This window comes from Ochotona curzoniae, unplaced genomic scaffold (assembly GCF_017591425.1).
Source record: "Ochotona curzoniae isolate NIBS_2020 unplaced genomic scaffold, NIBS_Ocur_1.0 contig_3520, whole genome shotgun sequence".
Lineage (NCBI taxonomy): Eukaryota > Metazoa > Chordata > Mammalia > Lagomorpha > Ochotonidae > Ochotona > Ochotona curzoniae.
In genome coordinates, this window is record NW_024465894.1 from 4,305,359 (window position 1) to 4,333,244 (window position 27,886).

General features: G+C 52.5%; 1 protein-coding gene across 3 annotated transcripts; it reads left to right on the top strand.

The window, feature by feature from the left end:
• On the top strand, positions 1 to 27,372 carry UBE2V1 (ubiquitin conjugating enzyme E2 V1). 3 transcript variants are annotated; one of them, XM_040981325.1, is made up of 4 exons: positions 1 to 86; positions 12,686 to 12,834; positions 24,181 to 24,306; positions 25,789 to 27,372. In XM_040981325.1, the coding sequence occupies exons 1-4, from the start codon at positions 65 to 67 to the stop codon at positions 25,933 to 25,935; spliced, it is 444 nt and encodes a 147-aa protein (XP_040837259.1). In that variant the 5' UTR covers positions 1 to 64; the 3' UTR covers positions 25,936 to 27,372. The 3 variants fall into 3 exon arrangements, with proteins under 3 accessions (XP_040837259.1, XP_040837258.1, XP_040837260.1); XM_040981324.1 differs by lacking the exon at positions 1 to 86 and adding an exon at positions 9,911 to 10,192; XM_040981326.1 differs by lacking the exons at positions 1 to 86; positions 12,686 to 12,834 and adding an exon at positions 12,873 to 13,027.
• Positions 27,373 to 27,886: the final 514 nt, after the last annotated feature.

Consider the following 27,886-nt stretch of genomic DNA (forward strand, 5'->3'; position numbering starts at 1 on the left):
GCAGAGCCCGGGAACTGAAGTCGGGGTGAAGAACGGGCCGGCCTTCGAGCTCTAGCGACGCAAGATGGCAGCTACCACGGGCTCGGGTGAGCAGGGGTGTTGGGTCAGGCCGGATGGCCGCGGGATGCGGGCCTGGGCCGGGAAGCGGGAAGCCGTAGAGGCCCTTGCAGCGGGGCTAAAGTCGCTGAGCCGCCTTCGTGCATTGGGCTTGGTGGCGGCGACCAGCTTGGCCTGACGGGGGAGGAGGAGCAGGCGGTGGCCGGAAGCACGGGCGGGGGCCGGAGCGGTCTGTGGGCGGCGCGGCGGGGCCCCGAGGCTGCACGGGCTGCGTGAGGGCCCCACCGCGGCGCTTGCTGGGGGCCCGGGGTGATCGAGTCCTGGGCGCTTGAGAGAAGGGCCGAACTGGCTGGTGGCTCTTGTGGGAAAGAAGAGGGGTCCGGTCGAGGGTGAGGAGGCGCCCCAAGGTAGATCGAAGTCCCGGTCTGGATGCCGGCGGTCTGAGTGAGGGGAGCTCTGGGACGCGTACTTGGCGCTGATGCCCAGGAGTTGCCCTCGGGGGAGTTGGGAGAAGGAAATGGGGTCCCTCGTGGTGTTGGGACAGTGGGTTAGCTGAGGAAATCTTGGTTTGTTTTAAAGGGGTGGCTGTTTGGGGGAGGATCGTGGGCTCTTTCCACGATCAGTGTTGTGAGGAGGGATGGGGGTGGGGCAGGAGATGCCAGACGGGTCTGATTGGGGCGACCCGATGGTGGACCGTGGCACTGCCAGCCCCATTGAGGCAGATGGAGCCCCCAACACTCCCCCCAACACACACACACACACACCCAAGTTAGGTTTCAGGAGGGACGTGCCCAGAGTAGCAGGTGAAGGGGAGCCCTGGGGTGCCTGCCGGGGGTGGTCAGCTGAGGGGTGGAAGCACAGAGGGTCAGTTTTCCAGATGTTCCCTTTAAGATAACTTGAGTGAGAGAAGCAGCATTACCTTTATCTCATCTGCAGTTTCTCCCACTCCTTTGAATAAAAGGCCAGACTCAGGGGTTCAATGCGTTAGCTCCCCCTAGGGTAGGAGTGGGAGAGGAACGGAGGGAACAAGGACTGTTGGGTGTATGGAGGGAAAGGGGGTGCATATAGCGGGTGCTTTTCCAGTCCCTAGTTGGTGGAAAGTGGCGCTTAATAAGGGATTGGGCTCCCTGCTACACACCCTGAAGAGTTTAGCATTCTGCAGTAGGCTGGGGCGGGGGTTGCCAAGATAGAAGGTCTTCTCTGGTTGTTGAGGTGGGCATCAGCAGCCCAAAATCCCCCAAAGGGGCCGAGATGGGAAGGCATGTTGGAATCTGCGAGTGTAGGGTTAGCGAGTGCAGGTGGTCCCCTTCTGAGGAGGGCCTCTGCCAGGTGAGGTGGGAGCGGGTGAGTAGAGGAGGAAGCACCTGAACCACAGTGTCCCCTCCAGCCTGGGTCTGGAATCCTGGGGCTATTCTAACAGCTGGCAGAGGTTCGCCCTCCAAAGGAGCGGGATGGGGGAGGGGTGTCCCCCTTTTCTGGTAGGGTGGGAGTGAAAGGAGTGGATGCAGGGGAACTGGTGCACCCCCCACCAGCTGCCCTTCACACCCCAGCAGGGAGGTCTTCCTGCAGCACACAGGAAGCCAGGCATCCTGTCACTAGATGTTGTTGCAGTTGACAGCACCCACTCAACTTATTGACCAGGGTACAGCAACAGGCGCTCCCAGGAGAGAGGCTGAGTCAGACTCGACTCACTAGGGTCGTACTCCTACCAGGTCACTGTGCCTGGGCAGCTGGCACGGCAGGGCTGTCACAGCTTCACCAGGTTGTCTACCTGCAACCCGGTTCAACAACTACTTAAGTCCCATGTCTTGAGGCCCCACCCATTGAGGAGTGCTTCCTAAAAACTGGCAGTTGGATAAAATGTGAACCACTGCTGTCCAGTGGAGGTCAAGGGCACTTGGCAGGGCTAGGTAACCTGGTACAGGCTGTGAGACATGCAGACATGAGTTCGCCAAAACTCTTGTGCCTGTGTTCAACTGCTGTTTACCATGGGCTGCTGGTTCCTGTTGTGAGTAGCATGTGAGATGGACATAACCCCTGTTCCTGAGGAGCAAGGCAGAGTGAATAAGGAAGGTGTTTCAGGTAGCAGTAGGTACTGCTGTGTGATGTGGTCAGGCACGTAGACAAGTAGCCAGGGAAGCTTCTTGGACAAGATGCGTTTTGCACGAAGACGGGTGATGAGAGGCGAGCTGACCCCTACAGTGTGGTCCCGGGTAGAGCGGAGTGCAGTGGACACACAGGCTTCCGGGGTGGAGCGGGGCTTGGCATGTCAGCACAGTCAGGAGCTTCCCAGAGAGATGAGTTGAAGAAATTGCCTTGGGTTTTATCAAGTGTGAAGGGAACCCATAGAACAATCGTCTGGCATAGAGGAGGCACTTGGTGAAAACTTGAATGAATGAATGACTGCATGACTGGGAGTGTTGATGAAGAGAATGACACCCGGGCCTCTAGGTGCAGTGAGAGGCATGGAACAAGAAGCTCTCAAGTGGGTACCATGAAGACAGGTGTGCTGGCTCAGGTGGTCAGATGTAGAGCTGACCGCTTGGATCATCTGCACCCTGAGTTGCCAGGGAACAGCTGTGAAGCCGTTGAGTTCCCGGAGGGGCTGAACTTAGCGCTTTTTGGTTGCTGTTTTGGGCACTTGGCTGTGACACCTTCCTGCTTGCCACGTGGTTCTACCAGGTGCGAGTCCGCATAGGTCTTGGACAGCGGGACTATGAAAGGCCTCTTCCCTGTCACACCGCCTTGCCTGGGCTGCCCACTCCTTCCTCTCTCAAGGTCCCGGACCACTGCCCAAAAACCAAGGGCTACAGGGTCAGGGTGACCTCATCCCCACAGCCAGCCTGTGAAAATGTCATCCCGCGGGCAGTGGACAGAGATGGTGGAGGAGACCCTCTGGTCCCTTAGCTGGCCTTGCTTCCCACCCCATTGTGAGCCCTGTAGGCCACCACCTGCGGTTCAGTGCCTTCTGTATGACTTGGGCCCTGTGGTCAGGAGAGCTGTTCACTGTGCCAGCTGGGGAGGTGGCTCTGCCCTGTGACAGTAACAAGGGGAAGCTGGCGAGACAGGGCCATGCAAGCTCTTATTCTCTGAAGACTTTGTCCCGAGGACCCCTAACCGTCATCGCCTGCTTCCCGTTAACCTTCCTCTTCATCTCTGTCTCTTCCTCTTCTTTTACCTGCTGGATTGCTACTCTGCAATGATTGTTGTTTTGTTTTTAAAGATTTATGTTATTTTTATTATAAAGTCAGATGTACAGAGAGAAGGAAAGACAGAGAGGAAGATCTTCCATCTGATGATTTACTCCCCAAGCAGCCTCAACAGCCAGAGCTACGCCGATCTGAAGCCAGGAGCCCATAGACGACTCCGGGTTTCCCACGTGGGTGCAGGGCCCCAAGGCTTTGGACCGTCCTCGACTGCTTTCCTAGGCCACAAGCAGGGAGCTGGATGGGGAAGTGGAGCTGCCGGGTTTAGAACCGGCACCCATATGGAATCCTGGCATGTTCAAGATGAGGACCTTAACCATTACACTATCACGCCGGGCCCAGTAAATCTTATTCTTCAGGTAGCAGTAGGTACCTGAAGAAAAGTCAGTCTTGGGCTGGGTGTGGTAGCTCAGTGAGTTATGCTGTTGCTGCTGTGACGTCTGCATCCCCTGTGGTAGCACCAATCCCTAGACTACCCTGCTTCCAACTCGGCTTTCTGCTGATACCACCTGATGGCAACCAACGGGGTGGTGGTGCAAGTGCTTGGCTTCGTGCCACCCCTGGGGGAGACCCAGATGGAGTTGTGGCTCCTGGCTTCAGCCTGGCCCAGCAACGTCTGGGGAAGAAACCAGTAGTTGGAAGATGGTGCTGTCTCTCACGCTCTCGCTGTCACTGTGTCTTTTAAATACATGAATGTTTTAATTGGGCCCTGGTCTGCTGTGAGAGCGTGTGCATGCAGGCCACAGTGCCCAGAAAGACCCTTGCAGAATACTCTGTCCATGGAGTCCTCTTCGTCCCTATCGGAGACAGCTATGTTCTTTGGTTCTCTCTGTAGTGTTTGGCTTTCCTGATTGTCTCTGCCTTTTCACCAGCTCGCGGCTCGGGTCTGTAGCACGCAGCACAGTTCCTGAAGTCATGGTAGGCCCAGTGGCATTTGTTCAGTGTTAGGACAAGTCAGCCCAAATCCCACCTTGTTGTAGGCAAACAGGCAGGTTCGCCAGAGGCAGAGCAGCAGTGGCTGTGTGACCTCTTGTCATGTCGAGGTGATGCTGATGGGGGTGCGTCCTCGTGCAACAGCTCTGTCCTGTCCCTGCCCAGCTTCCTCTGTCTCTACTTCTGTGAGAAAAGCCAGTTGACGCCAAGCCTACAGCAAGGTACACGCGCTGGACCACTGGCTGTTTGTCATCACATTGTATGACTATGACATGTAATGGTTTGCTCCGCCTTCCCCCACTCCTTGTGCCCCCCCTTAAAGTGAGGGTTCTCACCTTGGTGCTGTCAGAGTCCTCAGCCATTGCCTCACCGGAGAAGAAGCAGTCCCTGCGAGGGAGCTGAGCAAGCTGCAACCGCACGAGTCAGCTGTCTGCCCTGGACTTCCTCAAAGGCTTTTGGGGGTATTTACTCCAGGTTTCTCTTGCAGGCCTCCTTATTTAATGTGGCAGTACCAGATTCTTAGTTCCATTTATTTATTTAAAGATTTATTTATTTTTATTGCAAAGTCAGATGTATGGAGAGGAGGAGAGACAAAGAGAAAGCTCATTCATCCGATGATTCACTCCCCAAGTGACCGCAACTGCCGGAGCCAAGCCAACTAAAGCTAGGAGCCTAGGGCCTCTTCTGGGTCTCCCATACGGTACAGCGTCCCAAGGCTTTGGGCTGTCCCTGACTGCTTTTCCAGGCCGCAAACAGGGAACTGGATGGGAAGTGGAGCTGCCGGGATTAGAACCGGTGCCCATATGGGATCCTGAAATGTTCAAGGCAAGGACTTTAGCCGCTAGGCTATTGCGTCAAACACCCATGTGGTATTTAAAGGACTTTTAAAATCCTGTTTGCATCACATGTATTTTAGTACATTGCTATTTTTTTCAAAAATTATTGCATGAAATATTTTACTGTGATGTAAAATTCATCAAATTCATCACAGTCTGGTTGTGATATTTCCTTTGTAATATCCTTCAGCTGCTGACTTACAGATTATAATTTAGCCAAGCGGGTAGCTGGCTGGCTTCTGATACTGGTCCAGGGAAAGTCCTCTGCAAAGAAGAGTTCTGAAGTAACGAACCAGTGTGTTCTTCTAAAGCTTCTGTAATGACTGTGATGCTTCAGCACTGTGCCCAAGTTACTGCAGCACTTCCATCATTCACAGCCTGTGCGTTTACACTTGCTGTTAGCTCTGGACAGTCACGCTGTCTGGCTAGTGCCTGCAGCCTGCAGTAATACCACTCAATGCTGTTTCTGTAGCGGGCTGTTGCATGTCAGATCCGCAAGGAAATATTGGCTATCTTGAAATTCAGGTTGATTCATATTAAAGTGACTTAGACCGTTTGTTCCCCTGTGGCTTTCTTGTCGGGCATGTCTCTGCCCTCCAGTGTTTATTGAAGTGCTTTGTTGAAGTTAGCGCACTGTGGCCGTGAACCCACACGCTGCGTTTAGGGCAGACTAAGTGACGTCTTCCCTTGGGCCAATCCCTGCGCTAGCCCGCGGGGCCTCTGAGGTCTGCAGCTGCTTGGAGTGTCACGTCCTGCGGTAGCTTCTGGAAGCTGAGAACTGGAGTATGGTTGGGCCATTTACATGTATTTTGCATGGTAGAAAGTGTTGATTGTATTAACATAAAGTATGCAGTTTCTAAATGGTTTGCACTGTTCTTTTATACATATTTTATAAAAGAATATTTTGTAGTGAAGAATCTTCTTGCTGTGTGGGTTGGATGAGAAATCAGTTTCCCTTGTTAAAAAAAATAGTAAGGGTTATTTTGGGGGCTGGCATTGTGGCGTGCAGAGCCTCCCTCTGCAGCAGTAGTATCCCACATGGGCTGCTCCACTTCCAGTCCAGCTCCCAGTCAATGTGCTTAGGAAAGCAGCAGAGAATGGGCCCTGCACACAGGAGGATGGAAGGAAGCGCCCAGTCAGACCAGCCTAGCTCTAGCTGTTGCGGCAATGTGGGGAGTGAACCAGCAAATAGAAGATCTCCCTGTCTGTAATTCAAGATAGCTCTGCCTTTCAAATAAAAATAAGCATTTAAAAAGGGGGTAGTTCCCAGAATTTTCAATCATTAAATGATAAGGCTAGTTATCAAGTTTTTTTTTAAAGATCTATTTATTTATTAGAAAGTCAGATATACAGAGAGGAGGAGAGACAGAGAGGAAGATCTTCCGTCCAATGATTCACTCCCCAAGCGAGCGCAATGGCCGATTCAAAGCCAGGATCCAGGAACTTCTTCTGGGTATCCCACACAGGTGCAGGGTCCCAAAGTTGGGCTGTCCTTAACTACTTTCCCAGGCCACAAGCAGGGAGCTGGATGGGAAGTGGAGCTGCCAGGATTAGAATCAGAGCCCATATGGGATCCTGACACCTTCAAGGCGAGGACTTTAGCCGCTAGGCCACTGAGCCGGGCCCTAGTTATCAAGTTTTGCTTATCTCAAAACACCATAGGTGTCTCAATTATGTTATCACTGTCTTTTTTTTTTTTTAATAATTGAGTTTTCAAAAGGAAAGGGAGGAAGAGAGTCTGCAATTTCCTCAACTAGGAAATTTGTAATGAGTACCATTGTGTGCCAGACGGCATGCCAGATGGGGGAGCCACAGCCCCGCCTAGGGCCGCTCAGGGAGCGAGTTAGGCAGTCAGGAAGAAGGAAGGGACCGGACAGAAGTGCCGTGCTGGCCTTCCCTGCAGGTCGGGGACAGGGCTGCGAGCTTCTGGGGACTGCTGGCTCTCATCCAGAGTTCTTAAGGTCGTTATATTTAAAACTCCATATGTGATCTTGGGCTTCAACATCTGTACTAAATCCCTTTTGTAATGTTGATAGTATTAAGCTCCCTGTAAATGATGCTGCCAGCTTTTCCCTGTCGTATTCTCAGAAATAACCCGGAGTTGAAATTTGGTGAGCCTTGGTCTGGCTAGGACAGTATTGTTTTCCATATACTCAAAGCGGGGAGCGTAAGATGTCAAGGAGGCAGTCTGTTGGAAATAGAACTCGGAGCCTTGGTCTGGCTGGAGTCACCGAGGGCTTAAGCAGGCTGAGGACACCTGGACGTAGCTACTGAGCCTGGTGGTCCAGGAGATGGGGCTGGATGGCTGGTAAGGAGGGGGAAGCAGGCCCTGAAGGAGGGAGCTGTCTGGAGATGCAGGAACTTGAGGTGGGGTGTGAAGCTGACTGTACTGTTATACCATGAATTTAGAGTGGCTTAGTTAGTGATACCAGTGAGTAATTGGAAGAAGTCTGGAATAAGTACTAAAAAGTTGTAGTAGCAGTCTAGATAGCCTTATAAGGTTTTGGTTTTTTTGTTTGAAAGGCAAAGTTGGGCCTGGCATGGTAGCCTAGCGGCTAAAATCTTTGCCTTGCACTTGGTGGTATCCCATATGGGCGCTGGTTCTAATCCCAACAACCCCACTTCCCATCCCATTCTCTGTTTGAGGCCTGGGAATGCAGTTAAGGACAGCCCAAAGTGTTGGTACCCTGAACCTTCATGGGAAATGTGGAAGGAGGCTCCAGGCTCCTGGCTCCAGATTGGCTCAGCTCCAGCCATTGTGGCCACTTGGGGAATAGAATCAACAGACAGAAGGTCTTCCTCTTTGTATATCTGACTTTCCAATAACAATTAAAAAAAAAAAGGCAAAGTTGGAGAAAGCTTCCATCTACTCTTTCATACCCCAAGTGACCATGATGGCCAAAGCTATGCCAGGCCAAAGCCAGGAGTCCGTGGGTCTTCCCCACGTTGACAGTGTTTGGGACCCAAGTATTTGGGTCATCTTCCACTGCTTTCCCAGGTGTGTTAACAGGGAATTGAATCTGAAGTAGAGCAGCCAGGACTCGAAACCTGCACTCCAATGGCATGCCAGTGTCGAAGGTGGCAGTGTCACACACTGCGCACGGTGCTGACCCCAAGGGTTTTGATTTTTGTTTTGTTTGCTGATAAGGGAAAAAGATGGTAGCTGGCACTGGACAGAAGGTCAAGTGGGCATTGAAGTGTAGCCGATTGTAGCTAGCTCAAAGGGTGTCAGCTGGTTTCCAGTGTGCCTTCCAGGTCTTGCCTCAGTTACTCTCCCTCCTCACCTTTAGGGGCAGGAGCGTTGGGATCCCTCCCTGCCTTCCTGGGGCTTCAGGTGACATGTAGGGACACAGCTAGGTGGCTGGGAAATTGCAGGGCCAGAGCTGGATTGCAGGTCTGTGTTCGTCATCCTTTGCTGTAAGGTGTTAGGATAGTCCCTAAAGTATATTCCAGCTCATGTTTGTGGGAGACAAAACAGCTGATACTTAGACCTGCCTTTGAAGATGGGCCAGCGCTAAGGCTCAGTGGCTAAATCCTCACCTTGCAAGTGCCTGGATCCCATATGGGCTCCAGTTCTTGTCCCGGTTACTACACTTCCCATGCAGCTCCCTGCTTGTGGCCTGGGAAAACAGTAAAGGACAGCCCAAAGCTTTGGGACCCTGCACCCATTTGGGAGATGTGGAGGAGGCTCCTGGCTTCTGGCTTCGGGTAAGCTAAGCCCCAGGCATTGCAGCCACTTGGGGGAATGAACTAGCAAGATCTCTCTCTATCTTTCCTTCTCTCTGTAAATCTGTCTTTCCAATTATAAAATAAAAATGAATAATAAAATAAAGTAACTTTGTTTTTAATCTTGCTGAAAAGAGCAGCTTGATAGCTGTGGCATTGAAAGCTGCTTTGCTGTTGTTCATTTGACTTTTTAAAAAGATCTGTGAGTTTATTTTCAGAGAGGGAGAGCGAAATCTTCCATGTTGCATCTACCTGCTTACTTCCCAGTTGGCTGATAAACCATCACCGGGCAGGCTGTGAAACGAGGAGTCAGGAGCTTCATCTGGGTCTCTCACATGCGTGGCAGGCGCCCAGGCCCCTGGCAAACTGCTGGATTGAGAGTGGAATAGCCAGGACATGATCAGTGCCCATATAGGATGGCCTATTGCAGGCAGCAGCTTTACCCGCTAGGCCACAGTGCTGGCCTCTGAATTTCTGAGGAGAGCAGTGCTGACACCATGGCATAGCAAGCTAAGCCTCCGCCTGCAACACTGGTGTCCCAACCGCTGCAATTCCGACCCAGCTCCTGTATATAATCTGGGAAAGCATTGGAGGCTGGCCCAAATTCTTGGGCCCCAGCACCCACATGGGGAGACCCAAAAGAAGCTGCTTGTTCCTGGCTGTGGATCAGCTCAGCTGTGGCCGTTACAGCCATTTGGTGAATGAATCAGTGGATGGAAGACCTCTTGCTCCTTTTCTCTCTGTAACTCTGACTTTCCAACAAAGTGTCAGGAAACAGTCTTCCAGACAGAATAGAGAGTGCGAGGCTTTGAGTAGCATCTTGCCTAGTGTACAAGTCGCTATACTTCCCAGGTTTTGCTTTGCAGGTAACATGGGGTGATGGTAAAGGAAACTGGGAAGCACAGAGGCTTGGAGGAAGTACCCAGAATCCTCCTGTCCGGAGATGTCCCCCCGCCCCCGGTGTCGTGGGCTGTGTCCTTTCTTAAAGTGCTTCTTAAAGATTTATTTATTTATTTATTTATTTATTTATTTACTTGAAAGGCCGAATGACAGAGAAAGATCTCCCACCAGCTAATTCACTCTCCAGATGTCTACAGTGGCTTGGACGGGGTCAGGAAAGCCAAAACCTTAGAACTCCATCCAGGTCTCCTGTGTGGGGCCTGGGGCTCAAGCACTCGGGCCATTTTCCACTGCTTTCCCAGGCGCCTTAGGTGGAGGCTGGTTGAGAATCTGAGCATCCAGGCACTCCAGTACCGTGTGTCAGCGTCACAGGCAGCACCTTAACCCACTATGCCACAGTGTCGGTGCCCTGGAGCTTCTTCCGATATCATCCCTTTGTTAGTTTGCTAGGGCCACCACAGCAACGTACCACGGGCTAGGAGACCTCAGCGACAATGGCGGGATGCTCACCGTGCTGGAGACTGGCGTCACCAGGTGTGCTTCCTGCTGGGTTGTATTCTCTTGGCTTGCGAGTGGTTGCCCTGTGTCTTTAATGTGGCCCTTCCTTGTGTGTGCGTAGGGGACAGAGTTGAACAGTGGTACCATCTGTGAGCAGGGACCTCAGTTACACATGCCCCCCAACTTTCCTGGCAGTGTTCACCTGCGCTCTCGCAGCCTTTATTTTTGTCTGTGGAGGCGTATGAATTACCTGTTAGAAATTACAACAGTGATGCATAGTGATTTTCTGTAGTCAGATTAATTAAGATGCTTAAAAATATAGATGTAGCATTTTGTGAACAGAAGCGGTCATGACTTCTGCTACAGGCTGCTGCTTGCCTGTAATGTCCCCTGCCTCCTTCAGTTCTACGTCTGCTAGAGGAGACTTAATCCAGAGGTGTCAGATAATCCATCCAGTTGGTTGCTGCGCAGTTGGAAAATAGTGCTTCCCGCCTGAGCCTTCCAAGTCTGCCTACTTTGAAATACCGCCATATGTGCCGCTGTTTCATTCTGTCCCACAGTCACCTGTTCTTACCTCTCCTTTAAAAGGATCCTTATGTTCCACCTGTAAATGGGAAGGTGGGCCAGTGTTCCTGCCATAAGTTTCGTGACCGTCAAATGATGGGTCAGGTCCTCAGGGGCAGACAGGACCTGCAGGCATCTGCTGCACCTTTGCTGCTCCCACCTCCACAGTGCAGACCTGTGCTGCCTGTCCCCACCTGCACTCCTGTCACTCTGTCCTGGCCAGGACTGTGGCGGCGTCCTGCTGTTTCTGTTCAGGACAAATCCAGTCCTGTTAGAAACTCCTGCAGCTTCTCGTGCCACTGTGGCTCTTATTTTTCTAAATTACCATCTCTGCTGTTCTTTCTCTCTCTCTCTAAAAGATTTATTTATTTCAAAGACAGAGAGAGAGAGCGAGTGATACATCTTCCATCTGGAGGTTCATTCCTCAGATGGCTGCAACAGTCAGAGCTGGGCCAGGCTGAGGCCAGAAGCCAGGAGCCCTCTGGGTTTCCCACATGGGTACAGGGGCTCAGTCCTGTGTGGCATCCTCACACATCCTCCCAGGCATATTAACAAGGAGCTGGATCCAAAGTGAAGCAGCTGGGCCCCAATCTGGCGCCCACATGGAATGCTGGCATCCCGGCAGCAGCTTTCCTTGCTATTCCGTGACTCCAGCCCCTGTGCTCTGACCTTCTAGGCACCTTCCCTCAGGACCTTCACACTCACTCTTGCCTCTGCCTCCACAGGCCTCCATCCATGTGTCCCCAGTTGTGCTGCTCATCTGCAGGTCTTTAGTCACGACACCTACTCACTCTCACACATACCCTCATCACTGCCTCGAGCTGCAGCCCTGGTACTGTGGGTAGTGTGTGTGGAGGGAGCGGGGCATGACTAGCAGTCTCCCACTGGAACACCAGCACCATGGGGGCAGGAGTTGTTTGTCTTGCTCTCTGCTTGTTTCCCAGTGCCTGGAAAAATGCCTAAGTTGATCTGATCACAGCCATGTCCTAAACCTCAGGGAATATTGACTCCCTTCTCAGCCCCAGGTTCCCGCCCCACCGAGGGGCCTGTCTTCACAGTCACACAGTAAGCCCTGCTTTGGACTTACTGTGTCTCAGCTTTGGAACAGTTGGAGATTAAAGCTTGTCTGAATCCCAAGTTTTTCCAATGGTCACAGCACGAGTTGGGGAGGACAGAGGCACACAGGCAGGCCTGGTGGCCACAGGTGCCCTGTGTCCAGGCTCAGGAAGCCAGCCTCCCTGCTCCACATGCGGGCTCAGCATTTTGAAGCTGTATTCTGGAATATGTCAAGAAGTGACCCAGTTTTCAGTTTGAACTCGGGTTACTGCGTTCTGACCCTGTGAGCCACGTTTGTGTGCTGCTTCCCTGAGCTGCTGGCCAGGCTTGGGGATTTTTGTAAAAAAAATTCAGAGAAACAGCTGTTGTCTTTGATTTAGCTTTTTCATAAATTAGGAGGGAAAGACTATGGCTTAAATAATTGAAAATTTTGTTGTTGGCACCTTCAGTTGCCAGCTGATTAACTGGGTGCCATTTCTGTGTGTTGCCTCGCCATGGGGCTCGGCCTCTCCAGGCGGTGTGCTTGGTGAGCACGCCTGAGCCCAGAAAGGGCGCTAAGAGCAAGGGAAACAGCCTGTGTGCTGGTGAGCACTCGGTGCTGGGGGCTTTCTCTCACGCCGGAGGACCCCAGTGGACCAACGTGTAGGTGCGTATTTGTCCGGGAACAGGGTGGAGTGACGAAAAGTCCTGCCATCCAACCCTGGTCACTTCCTATGCCACAGGGCTGTGTACCCTTCCCTTCGGTTGTATTGGTTGGTGCTACGTCTAAGTGGCAAGTTTGCAGTGTAAGTGCTGTCAGCAAGGTTTTGCATGTTGGTGGCTTTATTCTCAGGGAGAGCTGATGAGTGGCTAGGCTTACAAGTTCCCCTGCAGTTGCTAGTATCTTGAATTTCTTTCCATTTATTTTAGGAGTAAAAGTCCCTCGCAATTTCCGACTGTTGGAAGAACTCGAAGAAGGCCAGAAAGGAGTAGGAGATGGCACAGTTAGCTGGGGTCTAGAAGATGACGAAGACATGACACTTACAAGATGGACAGGGATGATAATTGGGCCTCCAAGAGTAAGCGTCGAGCTGCGGCTATAAATGTCAATGTCTTAAATTCACTGTGCCTCCTTTTTAAAACAAAACTAGCCTTATCATGGAAAAAAAAAAACCTCACCAATGGTATATTTTCTCATGTGGCTATTCTTTTTTGACCAGTTTCAGTTTAGATATTTGAACCTCCTCTGGTGCAGTTTAATCCCTCTGAATGGTAAGCAAAAACCTGCGTGAATTTATGTGGCCATGTAGACCCTCAAATGTAGATTAGAACCAACTTCGGAGCTTGTTGGGTACCAGGTTCCAGGTACCAGGCTGACTGGCGTGCCTGCGGCCTGTTTCCAAGCTGAGAAAGCCCTGGCAGTGGTGGGTCACTTCCCCAGGTAGGCTGTGCGCCTGTGTCCTAGCTCACTGGCCCTTAACAGCCCTGGTCTGTTCCAGGCGCTGCTGAGCCCACCCAGAGGCCTTTGCACAAAAGAGCCACATGGTGGGGATGGGACGTGACCGCAAGCGTGGTGATTTGCTGACAGTCCCTGGTCTTTTCGATGTCAGCCCTCCTTGTTTTGAGGGTACGTGGTCAACCTTCCAGGACCAGGTAGCGGGTATGCCTGCATCCAGATCAGCATATGGGGATGCAGACTCGGGAATGCTGTCACCTGTCCAGGGCCACACGGCTGATAGTCCCGGAGCAGGTCTGTGGCACACCCCGACCTGTGCTCTGACCCGTCCCAGCAGTGTCCCCTCAATACATTTGAGTGTGTGTTTGGTTCCGTTCCAGAGTTCTGCAGGCATGCAGCAGTGACTGGCTGTGGGGTCAGGAAGGAGACCCCCATGCTGGGGGGTGCCCGCTTGCCATCAGCTGGAGGGGCTGTGACTGCCCTCATCACCACTGGCCCAGGTCAGCCTGTGCCTGAGCATGGCACTGCTCGTTCCTGCCGTGGAGGCGAGGCTTTGCGCTGTTGGGAGAGAGACAGCCGGGGCACAGCCCACTGAGCAGGCGGAGGGCAGTGCTCAGCACAGGTCACGACGCTCTGGTGTCAGCCTGGCCAGCAGCCAAAGCCACCAAAGTGAGCAGCTTTGCTGGGAGACGTTGCCACAGGGGTCATTTTTAGACCTTGCAATTCAGTGTGGTTCAGTCTACTTGTGGTTTCTTTATCATTTTTGCTGTGACACCCTGGGTTAATTTGTTGGATCTGTTAGACAGCAGGAGGCCAGGCTGGGAGTTGTGCCTCCCTGTGCAGATTGTCCCCCTGCGCTCTGAAAGGGCGCTCTGTACCCCTGGCTGCTTTCTTGGGTTTCTTCCTAAAAGTTGTTTTGGTTTATTTTTCTTTCTCTTTCTTTCTTTACTTTTACTTTATTTGTATTGGGAAGTCTGACTTACAGAAAACGCTTCCATCCTCTGATTGACTCCCCTAGTGGCCACAATGGCCAGAACTAAGCCAATACGGAGCCAGGAGCTTCTTCCAGGTCTCCCTCGTTGGTACAGGGTCCCAAGGCTTTGGGCTGTCGTCCACTGCCTTCCCAGGCCACAGCAGGGAGCTGGATGAGAAGTGGAGCAGCTGGGACACAAACCAGAGCCCATATGGGATCCCAGTGCATGCAAGGCAAGGATTTTAGCCACTAGGCTATCACACAGGGCCCTTTTTATTTTCATTGATTTGAAAGGCAGAGTGAAAGAGATGTCTTCCATCCAGCTTTTCCCTCCCTAAGTGCCTACAGGAGCCTGGCTAAGGCTGGGAACAAGGACCTCCATCCTGGCCACCCAGGTGGGTGGCAGGGAATCAGGTCCTGCAGCCATTAGCTGCTGCCGCCCTGGCCCCTTAGTGGGAAGCAGTTGGGATGTGACCCCGAACGCCGAATGGGAGTGTGGGCTCCTAAGGGTGAGAAACTCAGTCTTCCTTCCGCCACCTTTACTCGGCGAGGGACAGCTTTGTGGCTCAGCTGACTTACAATGTCTGACAAATTCAGAATGAGCTAGTACGTGACATTGTGGATGGTACTGAATACCACTGAATTATACACTTAACAAAAAAATACAGGCCATGATCACTCGATTCCAGTTAAAACAATTTATGTCACCCTGACTTTGAGCTTCTCTGCCTTCAAAATGGGCTGTTTTAATGAGTAGCTGCAGTGTGTCGGGCACTTCCCTTATGCTTATTTTGTCTCGGGGCTTTTCTGGCCAGCAGGCCCTGCAATAAGCAGGGTAAGGCGGGCAGTGTTCCTCAGCAGCTACAAGTACCACCGAGGGGCCTGGAGTAACAGCCTAGCGGCTAAAGTCCTCTCCTTGCACGCGCTGGGGTCCCATTTGGGTGCAACTTCTAATCCCGGCAGCCCTGCTTCCCATCCAGCTCCCTGCTTGTGGCCTGGAAAGGCAGTCAAGGACAGCCCGAAGCCTTGGGACCCTGCACCCACGAGGGAGACCTAGAGGAAGCTCCTGACTTCCGATCAGCTCAGCTCCAGCCTTTGTGACCACTTGGGGAGTAAATCAGCAGACGAAGATCTTTCCCTCTGTCTCCTCCTCTCTGTATATCTTTCCAATAAAAATAAATCTTTAAAAAAAAAAGGACCACTGAGACAGTTTGATTGAGCATGTCCGTTTATTGTAAAGCAAACACAAACTTATATAGGCTAAGAAAGCAGGAAGCCAGAGGCCGTCTCCCAGCAGTCCTCCCACCCACCCAGCAGTGGCACTCTAATTGGCTAGAAGGCGCATTTGTGTCTCTGGCTCTTCCGGTCATGTCATAGATCACATCCAACATGCACAGCTGGCAGGTATGCCGCAGGTCATGTTCACCACATGTGGCTGGCAGGTAACAGACCACACCTGACTTCTCAGAATTGCTTATCAGAAGTCCTAATAGCTCGTCCAAGGACAGAGAAGAGGAACTGGGGTGCAGCCCACTGCTCTCACCTGTACAGCCAGTTTGAGGTCTTGGTGAGCCAATACCATTGTCGGGGTTTCCCTGGGGACACAGTGCACCGCGTCCTTGTGACCTCTCACATGAGCCCCGCAGCTGGAGATCCAGGGGTGACCTCACAACTCCGCACAGTGCACACGGTGACGTTCAGGCTTCGAACTAACAAAAAACTCCCATCCCTGTTGGCAGCCACTCCCCACCTTCTGCCCACCTTCCACTTCCTGCCCTTGGCAGTTGCTGGTCTACCCCCGGTGCTGTGAATTTGCTTCTTCTAGACATTGCATACGAATGGGGTGAAGGAGTACGTACTTCTGTACTTAGAAGAGTCATCGTAGTAATAGTAGTATCTGTTGGTGTTTCGTTCAGTTTTGTGACTGCGTGCTAATGCGATGTATGGACATAACCATATTCTGTGTGCCCATCGTTAGTTGATAAACATTTGAGTTGTTTCTGCGTTTTTGGCCATTAGGAATGATGCTGCCAGGTTGTGTGGAGTTTTTGTGTAGGCTTGTTTGCTTGAGGGTGAAATTGCAGGATCCTGGGGTAAGTGGCAGACCTTCCTAGAGCGGCTGCACTGTTTTACAGTCCCAGCAGCAGGCCGTGAGGTCACCCCCCCCTCCCCACCGTCACCAGCACTTGTTACTGTCTCTGCCCCCACAGTTCTGACTCTCCACTCCCCAAGGGTACAGAGACGTGAAGGAGGCTTACTCGATTCGAGCGTTATGGTGGTCGGAATTGGTGGTTTTTGAACCATTACAGCCCTTCTGCTTTTACTTTGAGCACAGCATTTACTAAAGTTACCCAAGACCTTCCTAACCTCTTCATGGAAGAGACTGTTTTACATGAGATTGCCCAGCTGTAGGCCTTTCTGAAGGGTGGCTGGACCAAGTGTGGTACCCTCTGGGTTAGGGCACCGCACATTCTGTGACTCGAGGCTCTCCACTCCTGAGCTTGTCGGGATAGAACCGCCTGGTAGGTTGAGGAGCATCTGCGCCTGCTCCGGGGGCTGTGTCACAACCTGTTTGTGGTTTGCATCTCAGATGTATGCTAGGGTGGTGTGTCATAGGAGGTTAAATAATTGCTGGTGATAACTGCATCCATATCATAATACAAGTTCAAGTCCTGGATACTCTGTTTCCAGTCTCGTCCCAAATTCCTAATGCATCTGGGAAAACAGCAGAAGTGTCACATGGGACACCCAAATGGAATTCTAGGCTCCTGTCCTCCCTCGGGCCCAACCCTGGCTGTGGCAGGCATTAGAGAATTGAACTTACAAATGTAAGGTAGACATACGTCTCTCTCTCTCTCTCTCTCTCGATATGCCTTTCAAGTAGATGAAAATAAACCTTTGGGCCCAGCGCAATAGTCTAGTGACTAAAATCCTTGCCTTGCATGTGACAGGGTTCTACATGGATGCTAGTTCATGTCCTGGCTGCTCCACTTCCCATCCAGCTCCCTGCTTGTGGCCTAGGAAAATGGTCAGGGACAGCCAAAAGCCGTGGGACCCTGCACCCGCATGGGAGACCCAGAAGAGACTCCTGACTTCGAATCAACTCAGCTCAGCCGTTGCGGCCACTTGGGGAGTAAACCAGCAGATGAAAGATCTTCTTCTGTCTCCTTCTCTGTGTATATCTGACTTTCTGATAAAAAGAAAGAAATCTTTAAAAAATCAATGCTATAGAACTGAAATGGAATTAGTAGGAATATAGTCATAAAAAGGATCTAAATAGAGCTCATCTCCCTATTGTATCTTTATTACTGTTTCACTAAAAAAGAAAAAAGTCTTGGCATCAGATTTTTTTTTAAAGATTTATTTTTATTATGTTTTTATTGGAAAGGCGGATATACAGAGAGGAAGATCTTCCGTCCGATGATTCACTCCCCAAGTGAGCGCAACGGCCAATGCTATGTCGATCCGAAGCCAGGAGCCTCTTCCGGGTCTCCCACGCGGGTACAGGGTCCCAAAGCTTTGGGCCGTCCTCGACTGCTTTCCCGGGCCACAGGCAGGGAGCTGGAAGGGAAGTGGGGCTGCCAGGATTAGAACCGGCGCCCATATGGGATCCCGGGCATGCAAGGCGAGGACCTTAACCACTTGTGCCACCACGCTGGGCCCTTGGCATCAGATTTTAAAAGGCAGTACTTTGCTCTCTCTTGTTCTTGAAGAATTCCTCCCTCGGGTGCTGCTGTGGCACAGCAGATCCACATTAGTGCTGTGAGTCCTGCTGCTCACCCCGTTCCCCACAGTCTCCTAGGAAAACAGTGCAGGCCCAGGTGCACTCTGCCTGGCCCGGCCCCCAAGTGAAGCAGCACATGGAAGATTACTTTTCTCCCTGTTCCTTCCTCTCTTCCCTCTGTAATGCTGCCTCTTGAATCAATAAAATGATTTTTTTTTTTAATTTTATGGTACAGTTGTGTACAGTCTGGGATTTCCCCCCTCCGATTCCCCCCCTCTCCAAATGATGTTAACTCAGTCTGCTCTTTGAGTGTGCCCCAGCATTGCTGGTACAGTGTCAGTCCAGCATCCCAGTGTCTGGTTATGTCCAACACGTTCAGTCCGGAGGTGGCAGTCGCCATTACTCCATCACTGCACGTTTCAGTTTGTGTCATCGTTTCCTTATGTTAGAACATGTGGCATTCGTCTTCTGGAGATTGACTTATTTCACTGAGCATAATGCTCTCTAGTTGGGACCATCTAGTTGCAAATGGTGTAATTTCATTCTTTTTAATGACTGAGTAATATTCCGCAGAGTAGATGTACCACAGTTTCTCTAATCGCTCCTCTTTGGATGGGCATCTGGGTTGTTTCCATGTCGTTGCTGTTGTAGATTGTGCTGCTGTAAATATTGGATTACAGATGCCCTGCTCATATGCAGTTTTCATTTCCTTTGGGTATATTCCTAGGAGCGGAATAGCTGGATCATATGTTTCTTTAAAATGTTTTTTTAAAAAAATTGCATCCTGCAGCATTGTCCAGGGTAGCATTCTTTAATAGACCGTGTCATGTGATGTTCAGTGGTTGAAGAGTGTGGTGCTGACTTCCGTGTTTTGCAATGATCCCACTAATACAGAAGTAAGAAACTAAGTTACAAAGCAGTAGACAAAGAAAGCTGCCACTCAGGGTGCAAAAAGAGAGGGAAGGGCCTGGCACGGTAGCCTAGTGGCTAAAGTCCTCCCCTTACATGTGCCAGGATCCCATGTGGGCAACGGTTCTAGTCACAGCAGCCTCATTTGCCAGCCAGCTTCCTGTTTGTGGCCTGGAAAAGCAGTCGAGCACGGCCCAAAGCTTTGGGACCCTGCACCCATGTGGGAACCGGGAAGAAGCTCCTGGCTCCTGGCTCCTGATTAGCTGTGCTACGGCCATTGCGGCTGCTTGGGGAGTGAATCAACAGGCAGAAGATCTTTCGCTCTGTCTTCCTCTCTGTGTATCTGTGTTTCCAATTTTTAAAAAATTAATATAAAAAAAAAGGAAGAGGATGAGGACGACACGGCAGGTGCCTCTGTGCGTGCATCGAGGAGACCTTGAGGCCAGCGTGGCAGGGGGAGCAGTTTCCCTGTGTCTCCCCTGGAATCTGGAACCTCTGAGTCCTCTGTCCCTCTTCCCTCCGCAAGGGGCGCGTGTGTATGTGGAAAAGCAAAGCTTCCTGGCCACGTGTTCCTCATGTGATTCTAGCCCTTAGTGCTGTCCACAGGCCCCAGCGTGGACCACGCCCCCTCGCTACACAAGCACTGGAGGGTGTCGGATTGCAAAGCCAGCTGTCGCAGCTCCTCTGACTGGCAGGCTGGCCTGGGCTTTCCTCTGCTGGAACCACCTTGTGTGTTACAGGTGTTTACCAACCTCCCGGCCTCGCTGCTGATGCGGGTCATCCTGCTCCAGCTGTGGCAGCTGTCCACACAGTACTTAATCCCCCCCCAGGGGCAGACTTCATCTTTGACACATTGTCATGCCTCTGGTGTTCAGGAATGTGTGCGCCTGCTTATCCCAGACCCTGTGGCATGGGTTCATGTCCTGACTGCTCCACTTCTGATCCAGTTTCCTGCTTGTGACTTGGGAAAGCAGCAGAGGATGGATCAAGTCTTTGGGGCCCTGCACCTGTGTGGAAGACCTGGCGGAAGCTCCTGACTTCCCAGTTCTAGCTGGCCCAGTTCTGGCTGTTGTGGCCATTTGGGGAGCGAACTAGCAGATGGAAGATTCTCTCTCTGTAAATATGCCTTTTAAATAAAAAGAATTATCTTAATTATTTACAAAATTCCAAGTAAACAGTCCAGTACTAGTGTTAGAGTAGTCACTACATGTTAGATCCCAAAACTATCATTTTTTTCTCTTTTTTTAAAGATTTATTCATTTTAATTGAAAAGTCAGATATACAGAGAGAAGGAGAGAGAGAGGAAGATCTTCCATTTGTTAATTCGCTCCCTAAGTGGCTACAACAGCCAGAGCTGTATCTCTTCCAGGTCTCTCACGCGGGGCATGGTCCCAAGGATTTTGGGCTGTCCTCAACTGCCTTCCCAGACCACCAGAGCTGGATGGGAAGTGGGGCCACTGGGATACAAACCGACATCCATATGGGATCCTGGCACGTGCAAGGCGAAGACTTTAGCCACTAGGCTACCGTGCTGGTCCCCAATTTTTTTCTTTTTAAAATATTTTAATTACTTGAAAGGCAGGCTGACAGATCTTTCATCTGCTGGTCCACTCCTGAAATAACAAGAGCCATAGTCAGGCCAGAGCAAAGCCAAGAACCAAGAACTTTGTCGAGGTCTTCAGTGGCAAGGAGCCAAGTACTTGGGCCAACTTCGTTGCCTTTCCAGGCTCAGGTGCAGGAAGCTGGATCAGAAACAGGAGTGGCCCTCCAGGATCGAAGGTGGTGGTTCACCCACTGTACCCCAGCTCTGGCCCCATGATCATAGAACTGAAGCTGTGTGCTTTGGTCTCCCAGTCTCCCCACTTCACCCCTACCCCCAGCAGTCTCTGTCTTCATGGGTTGCACTTGGAGCTCCCGGTGTGTTTGCCTTCTGTGTCTGGTCTGTTTCCACTTGGTCTGATAGTCATGTTGTCCCAGAGGGAGTTAGAGTCCCCTGTGTGTGTCCAGCTTGCTTTCTTCCTCCGTTCACCCACTGGTGGACACGTGGGTTGTTTCCCAGTCCGGCTCTTGTGAATAACGCCTCAGTGAGTGTGTCGGTGTGGATGCTCTTGGACCAAGCCCTGCTTGCCTTTCCTTTGGATAGATGCCCATACTGGGTGTTTTAGCCCCAGTGGTGTGGTCTAAAAAGTTGATCAAATAGGTGCTCTGCTTGAAAAGCAAAGAAAGTCACTGCGGGTCTCACCTGGAATGCAGAGCACAGGAGCGCACCCTGCAGCTTGGCCAGGGGAGGACGCCGGGCGGGTCTGAGCGAGTGCCCTGCCATGCCCTTGGCTGCTACTGGCTCCTGTGGGGGAAATTGTGAAAACTCAGGAGCCCAGATTCTTGCCGCCAGAATGAAGGGCTTGGCCGGGGCAGTGCTGAGAGCAAGGCAGAAGGGGCACGTGCCATGTTATTTGGTGGTTCATGAATATTGTCTACACACAAGGCCTGGGGCGCCCGGAGGGGGAGGCCGTGTTGACTGTGAGCTGGAGTCTGGACTGCACTTAGCCTGTTGAGGTTTTCTGGCTGTTTCCTGTCCTGGTGCCAGCCCAGGTGGCCCCGTGGGCCTCAGGACAGGGATGCTCGTGGCTGAGCTTCTCAACAGCTTTTATGCTATTGGTGAACTTACCAGTCTGCCCTGCCAGCTGCTTTGCCGAATGTCTCTCTGGCACCGTGTTTTGATTCTCTCCTACACATCGGTGCATCTCTAGGCCCAGGAGCAGTGTGACTGCCAGGGCCTAGACCTGTGAGCACAGACGTGGCCCGGGAGCTGGGGGAGCCTTCTGCAACTCCTGTCTTCGTCCCAGGCTGCCATGCAGTTGAACGGCTGCCAGGTGCCCGCTGCAGGAGGGTGCCACGTTTCCTTCAAGCCCCTTGCAGGTGCATATGTCACTTGTGGTTGCTTTTGCTGTGGCAGACAGTGCTTTGTGCTCAGACGCACACCTGCCCCCTTGGAAAGGACCGCCTGCCTGGGCTTCCGAATGACCTCCAGGTACGCTGTGGCCACATCCCAGGAAGATGTCAGTGCGACCTCAGTGCTTCACACTTGGGTAGTTTCTTTTGCTAAGAAATCAGTGATATTAAAATTTATCTTCATGGTGAACAGAGTAACGTTGAGACTTACTCCGTGTAGTAATCCCTGTGTGTGTTCAGGTGACTTCATTGGGCCTGTTCTAGACTGCTCACCTTCTTATTTGTTTTGATGCACTGTTATCAGTATGCAGAATTTTATCATTTTGATAAAGGCACAGAATATGTATTAGAGCCTTTAAAATGTGTTATCAAAAACTTGAGGGGATGGACCCAGTGCAGTATCCTAGCGGCCAAAGTCCTTGCCTTGCACACGCCAGGATTCAGTATGGACGCTGCCAGTTCATGTCCTGGCTGCTCCACTTCCCAGCCAGCTCCCTGCTTGTGGCCTGGGAAAGCAGTCGAGGACGGCCCAAAGCTTTGGGACCCTATACCTGTGTGGGAGACCCAGAAGAGACTCCTGGCTTCTGGCTTCGGAGCAGCGCACCTCCCGCTGTTGGGGCCACTTGAGGATGGATCAACGGACAGAAGATTTTCCTCTCTGTATATCTAACTTTCCAATTAAAAAAAAAATTTTTAAGAGAAAAAATTACTTGGGAAGGCTGATCTTAAACATGCCACAGTGGGTTCAGCTACCACTACAGTACCAGCATCCCCTATCAGCACTGGTTCAAGGCCCAGCTGCTCTGCCTCCTACCCAGCTTCCGCTAATATGCCTAGGAAGGCCACGATGGCCCACGTCCTTGGGTCCCTGCTACCCCAAGTCCGTTTCCTTGCTCGTGGCTTCGACCTAGCCCAACCCTGGCTGTCATGTTTTTTTTTGGAGTTGGGGGAGAACCAGCAGGTAGAAGATCTCCCCCACCCAAATCACTCTATTTTTCAAATCTTTTTTTAAAAATAATTTTTATGAGATTTTTGTGATTTTTGGTTATTAGCACAAGCCCGTGGCACCTAAAGTAGATTTTTAAATAGAAATTCTGAATTCCGTGCAAGAATCACAAAGCCGGGAGTGGGATTTGCTGTCGATCCTGTCAACAGGCGCTTCCTGAGTGTGCAGCGTGCTGATGCTGACCTATAAATCCGTGTCAGTGCCCCCGGCTGGCTGGCTTGCTGCTCGGCCGTGTGTGCGGGAGTTGGGTGTCTTCAGGGGCCACCCTCGTGCGTTCAGCAGACACCCAGCTTCAGTGCTGTGGGTGCTGCGCAGGCTTCCCTGGATCAGTAGCCCAAGTGCCAACAGGCCCCGGGAGAGCTTGGAGCAGCATTGGCACGGGGTCCCCAGGAGCCCGAGTGACCCGTGGAGGAGGAATGAAGAGGCACCACGGAGTCCGGAAGCCTGGGGTCACAAGCTCCGCCTAAGAGTTGAGCCAGCAGGAGGAGCTGCTTTCCTGCATGCAAGCATGTCAGAGCGAGGCTGCAGCTGGGCTTTCACAGGTGCAGGAAAGTGGACAGCTGTGGGGTCACCTTTGGAGGGGGAAGGGAGGGGACCATGTTGTGACAGGGAAGGAGAAGCAAGGCTGCTTCCTGGTTGGGGAGTTTGTGTATGAGATAGTTTCCCGAGGGTATGCAGTGACTGGTGACGGAGTGGCGGTGCTGTCCTGGATGGGTGGCTTTAAAGCACGTCTGCCATGGTTGTTCCCCTGTGTGACCACTAGATGTCGCCACGCGTGTGTTCCTAGGCAGGGGAACTCGGGAGGGACTCCGTGTGCTCTGTGGAGCCGCAGGTGTTCACTGTGTGACTTCACAGTGGAGCGCAGCTTAGGAGCTGGGAGGCTGGGCACTGCAGGGAGAGGGATGCCTGGTGGGTGGACCCTGGGGGAGAAGGCGCTGCCACGAGGGCTGTCCTTTTCCTTGCTTTTCAACAGGCACGGTTGACTTTTCACGCACTAAGTGCCACTGAGCTCTTGGATCAGACAACCGTAAAACATTCAAGGGAGCAGGCGGGGCGCCTCACGCGTTGGCCTGGTGGGAGTGAACACGAGTGTGACAGGGCCCCCTCACACACCATTGCCCAGAGCATCCTTTGAGTCCAGAGACCAGGGCCAGGGGGCGAGCCAGGGAGCGAGCCTGGACAGTCTTCTTGCTGGCCTTCACGCTAAGTGTAACATCAGGGTGCTGGCTTACAGGTTCAAGGTCTGTCTGTGCCCCTCGGGCAAGCTGGTGGGAGAGTCGGTCGAGCTGCCTGCCAGCTAGGGGCTGCGCTCCTGTGAGTGGGTGTTAGTGCGGGCTTGTGGGTGCTGTCCTGTGCAAATTCGTTGTTCCTAATCGCCTGACACATTTCTACTCTTTCTTTCCAGACAATTTATGAAAACCGAATATACAGCCTTAAAATAGAATGTGGACCCAAATACCCAGAAGCTCCCCCCTTTGTACGATTTGTAACAAAAATTAACATGAATGGAATTAATAGTTCTAACGGAGTGGTAAGTTTTCCAGCCTCCCCAACCCTTCCTGCCCAGGGTCGGCACAGGCCCTGTTTACCACCAGGGCCATTCTGGCTGCACCAGCCGCCTGCCCCACCAGCCGCCTGCCCCTGGCTCACCTGGTGTGTGCAGGCCGGGGCACTCTCTCCACTCCTTGTCCCCAGTGCTCTGACACACTCACCTGCACTGGTTCTGTGGCTGTGACCTTCAGCAGGAGCACGCTCAGGCCTTGTAACCATGCCTTTCCCTCCTGGCCCTTAACCACCAGTAGGAACTATTGGGTTCCTTAATGGCTCAGCTTTGTAAACTTATTTTACAGGTTGAGTTCCCAGTCCATCGCCTCAATGTTTCTGCATGCCAGCATGACACTTGGTCAAAGGGTCTCCGGTGTGTGGGTGGGCGTGGTAGCTGGGGGTTGTGGTGAGGGTTAACTGCTCCTTGGGATTCCCAGCTGAGGTCAAGATGCCCCCTCTGCTTCTGCTGCAGCCCCCTGCCACTGTGCACCCTGGGAGGCGGCACACGCTTTGCTGCTGCCCTAGGGGAGCCCTGGGGGAAGTGGCAGGCCTCAGCCCAGCCCAGCCCAGCCCTGCCTGAGCCCCAGCTGTTGTAGGCATTAGAGAAGTGAGCTGGCAGCTGGAGGATCTCTCCTGCATATCTCTGCCTTTCAAATAGAAAAATGTTTCAGTTGTTGGACATTTCGTATTAGGATATTATTTATAAGGTGTCTGCCAGTGTCCTAAAGTCCAGCAACCTCAAATCTGAAGCACTTGCAGTTCAAATAGGGGATGCTCAACCTGTACTGCATTTTCTTTTTAAGATTTATTTACTTGCTTAAAAAAGAGAAAGGTCTTCCATCTGCTGGTCCACGCCCCAAATGCCCACAGCAAGCAGGGCTGCTTCAGGCCCCATCAGGGAGCTGGGTCATCTGGGGTGCCTAGTGAGCTGCACCTCGCCCCAGGCACCTCCATGAAGCAGCAGCCTCGCTCACCGCGGAAGGCAGTGATGGCAACGGGGACTGGCAGTGCCCTCCCACACTGCCTGCTACTCGCCAGAGGCTATGAGTGTGAGAGACCTGTGTCCCAGGGCGGTGGGTTTGCTCTTGTCACTGCCCTCACACACACAGGAGACGGGCTTTGGAGCCGTGTGCCCAGTGTGTCAAGCTGCACTTGAATTCCACTGAAACTCCTGCCCCAGGACCAGCCTGTGCTGTGGGACGCACCGCACTAAGTGACCTGGGCTCCAGGCCCTGGCTGCCATTGCCGAGGTTGCCTTCATGGCTCTGCGCAGTGGCCGAGGGGCGCAGCAGGCGGGCAGAGCAGTGCAGCCAGCCTGGGACACATTACTGAGACCCGAGTGGGTCTCCAGTGTCAGCGTCACCACTGCCACCTCTCTGGTGAAGTGGGGAGTAGACCTGCCCCAGGGAGGGTATGACAAGCTGGGCTTCTGAGCAGCCCCCTGATGTGTGTCTGTCTGCCTCTGTAGGTGGACCCTCGGGCCATCTCGGTGCTGGCCAAGTGGCAGAACTCGTACAGCATCAAAGTCGTGCTGCAGGAGCTGCGGCGCCTGATGATGGCAAAAGAGAACCTGAAGCTCCCGCAGCCGCCCGAAGGACAGTGCTACAGCAACTAGGCCGCAGGACGCTGCCGGCCACCAGCAGGCCGCCTGCTCCGCAGTAGTCCATTTTCTAGGTTCATCTTGTAGGCCTCCAAGTACTGGAAAGGAAGCTCCCATTCAAAGGCAATTTATCTAAGGATACTGTAAATGATACTAATTTTTTGTCCATTTGAAATATATAAGTTGTGCTATAACACCATCCTGTCAAGTGTAACCACTGTCCACGTAGTTGAACTTCCGGGATCAAGAAAGCCTATTTAAATCAATTCCCACCCTCACTGGTGGGACACAGCTAACTCAACTGTGAAAAGACACGTCACACAGTCACCTTGCTGCTGCTCACCTGGCCTGGGCCTCTGCCTCCTTCCCCACCCTCCTGCCCCGCCCCTGCCTCCCTGCAGCTTGAGGTGGCTCCCTAGAGGAGAGGTGAAGGTTTCAGGGGGCAGCCGTGGGACTAGTGCAGGGGTGTGGGGGTGCGTCTCCCCCTGGTTTCTTTCTTGAGTCTTAATTGGTACCCTCTCCATCATGTCCCCTGCCTCCCTCCCCCACCAATGGCCGAAGCATAGATTGTAACCCTTCACCCCCCCCTCTGAAATTGGCCTTCAGGGCGGACTCCAGGGCTCGCCCACGCCTTGCTCCCACACTCCATGGAGGGGTGTGTGCTCCCCTCTCCCTCAGGCCCTTTGTGCTCCATCACCCCTCACTCCTGACACTTCTGCAGGGAGGCCTCCTGGAGCTGGGGAACCACAGCCACCCGACACCAGGCCCGCAAGTGAGTCCCGGGGCTCCCGCCCTGTGCCCGGGTCGGCAGCCATGGAGGAGCTCTCCCAGCTCGGATTCTGAGAGGGTGGTGATAACCCAGACCTGCCAGCTCTCGGAGGCCTTGGTGCTTCGGCGTGGGCACAGGCTGCCTGGAGACCCATCCACACCAGGAGCCTCTGCATCGTCCTCTCGCACAGTTGCTTCTGCTTTTCAACATGGAAGACGTTGCAGACAGGGCTGTTGCTTGGGGCATCCGCGGTCCCTTGGGTCAAATTTGGAATCAGACAACTGGAACAGAGAGAACCTCGGAGCCATGCTGCGGGGCTGGGCTGGCGCGGGCATGGAGGTGGAAGTCGGCGCATACGGCAGGGCCCCGATGCGGGCAGCCCGGCCCCTGGCACCCAGCAGAGTTCCCCATCGCCCCCCAGGACCACTCGAAGCTGAAGCATGGATGATACTGAAATAAAAGCAAGTTATGGTGTCCTCCAGGGTTTTTTGTTTTGTTTTTTTCTTTTAATTTAGTATTTAAGTGAAAAACTTCCTTTTGAAGCAGCCACCATTCCCTGGGGGTTGGGGTTCTAAGGAGGTCCTGTCCTGGGCTTCCGTCTAACCTAACAGTATTCCATACGCAGCCTTTTTCTTGTCAGACCATTGCCTGGTTTTAATATAATAAAGTGTGCGTTCGTATTTCACAAGCCTTGCTCTTCTTGCTCTTGGCATAGCGGTCCAGGGACAGCACCCATGACTGGGATGCCATGGGGCCGGCCAGTCCTCAAGGACGTGTCACAGGACATGAGAAGGGGGCGCACACAGCTATTTGTCGGTAACATTCAGAGGTTTAACCTTTTTTCCCTGGAGGGGTGTTTTTATTTAAAAAGTTACAGAGGAGGAAAAACAGAGGTCTGTAAGCCGTCCAGTGCTCAGGCCACGGCAGCCCAGGGCCCTGGGAGCTTCTTGTCAATCTCCCCCATGGAGAGACAAGCGCTTGGGCCATCTGCTGCTGCTTTCCCAGGAGCTGGGCTGGAAGTAGAACAGCCAGACTTGAACTGGCACCCGTGACAGGTGCCAAGCATTGCAAGTGGTCTATTATACCACAATGCCAGTCCCAAGGTTATGGTTTTGTTTATTTAAACAGCCATCAGATTTTTTTTTTAACTTTTCTGGAAAGTCATGTATGCAGAGAGATAGGAAGATCTTCCATCCA

Excerpts from the sequence above, each read along its gene's own strand:
- UBE2V1 (XM_040981324.1), top strand. The coding sequence starts at position 10,153 with ATGGCGGGATGCTCACCGTGCTGGAGACTGGCGTCACCAG. Across the intron at positions 10,193-12,685 it reads CTGGAGACTGGCGTCACCAG|GAGTAAAAGTCCCTCGCAAT; the intron begins GTGTGCTTCCTG and ends CATTTATTTTAG. Across the intron at positions 24,307-25,788 it reads TTAATAGTTCTAACGGAGTG|GTGGACCCTCGGGCCATCTC; the intron begins GTAAGTTTTCCA and ends CTGCCTCTGTAG.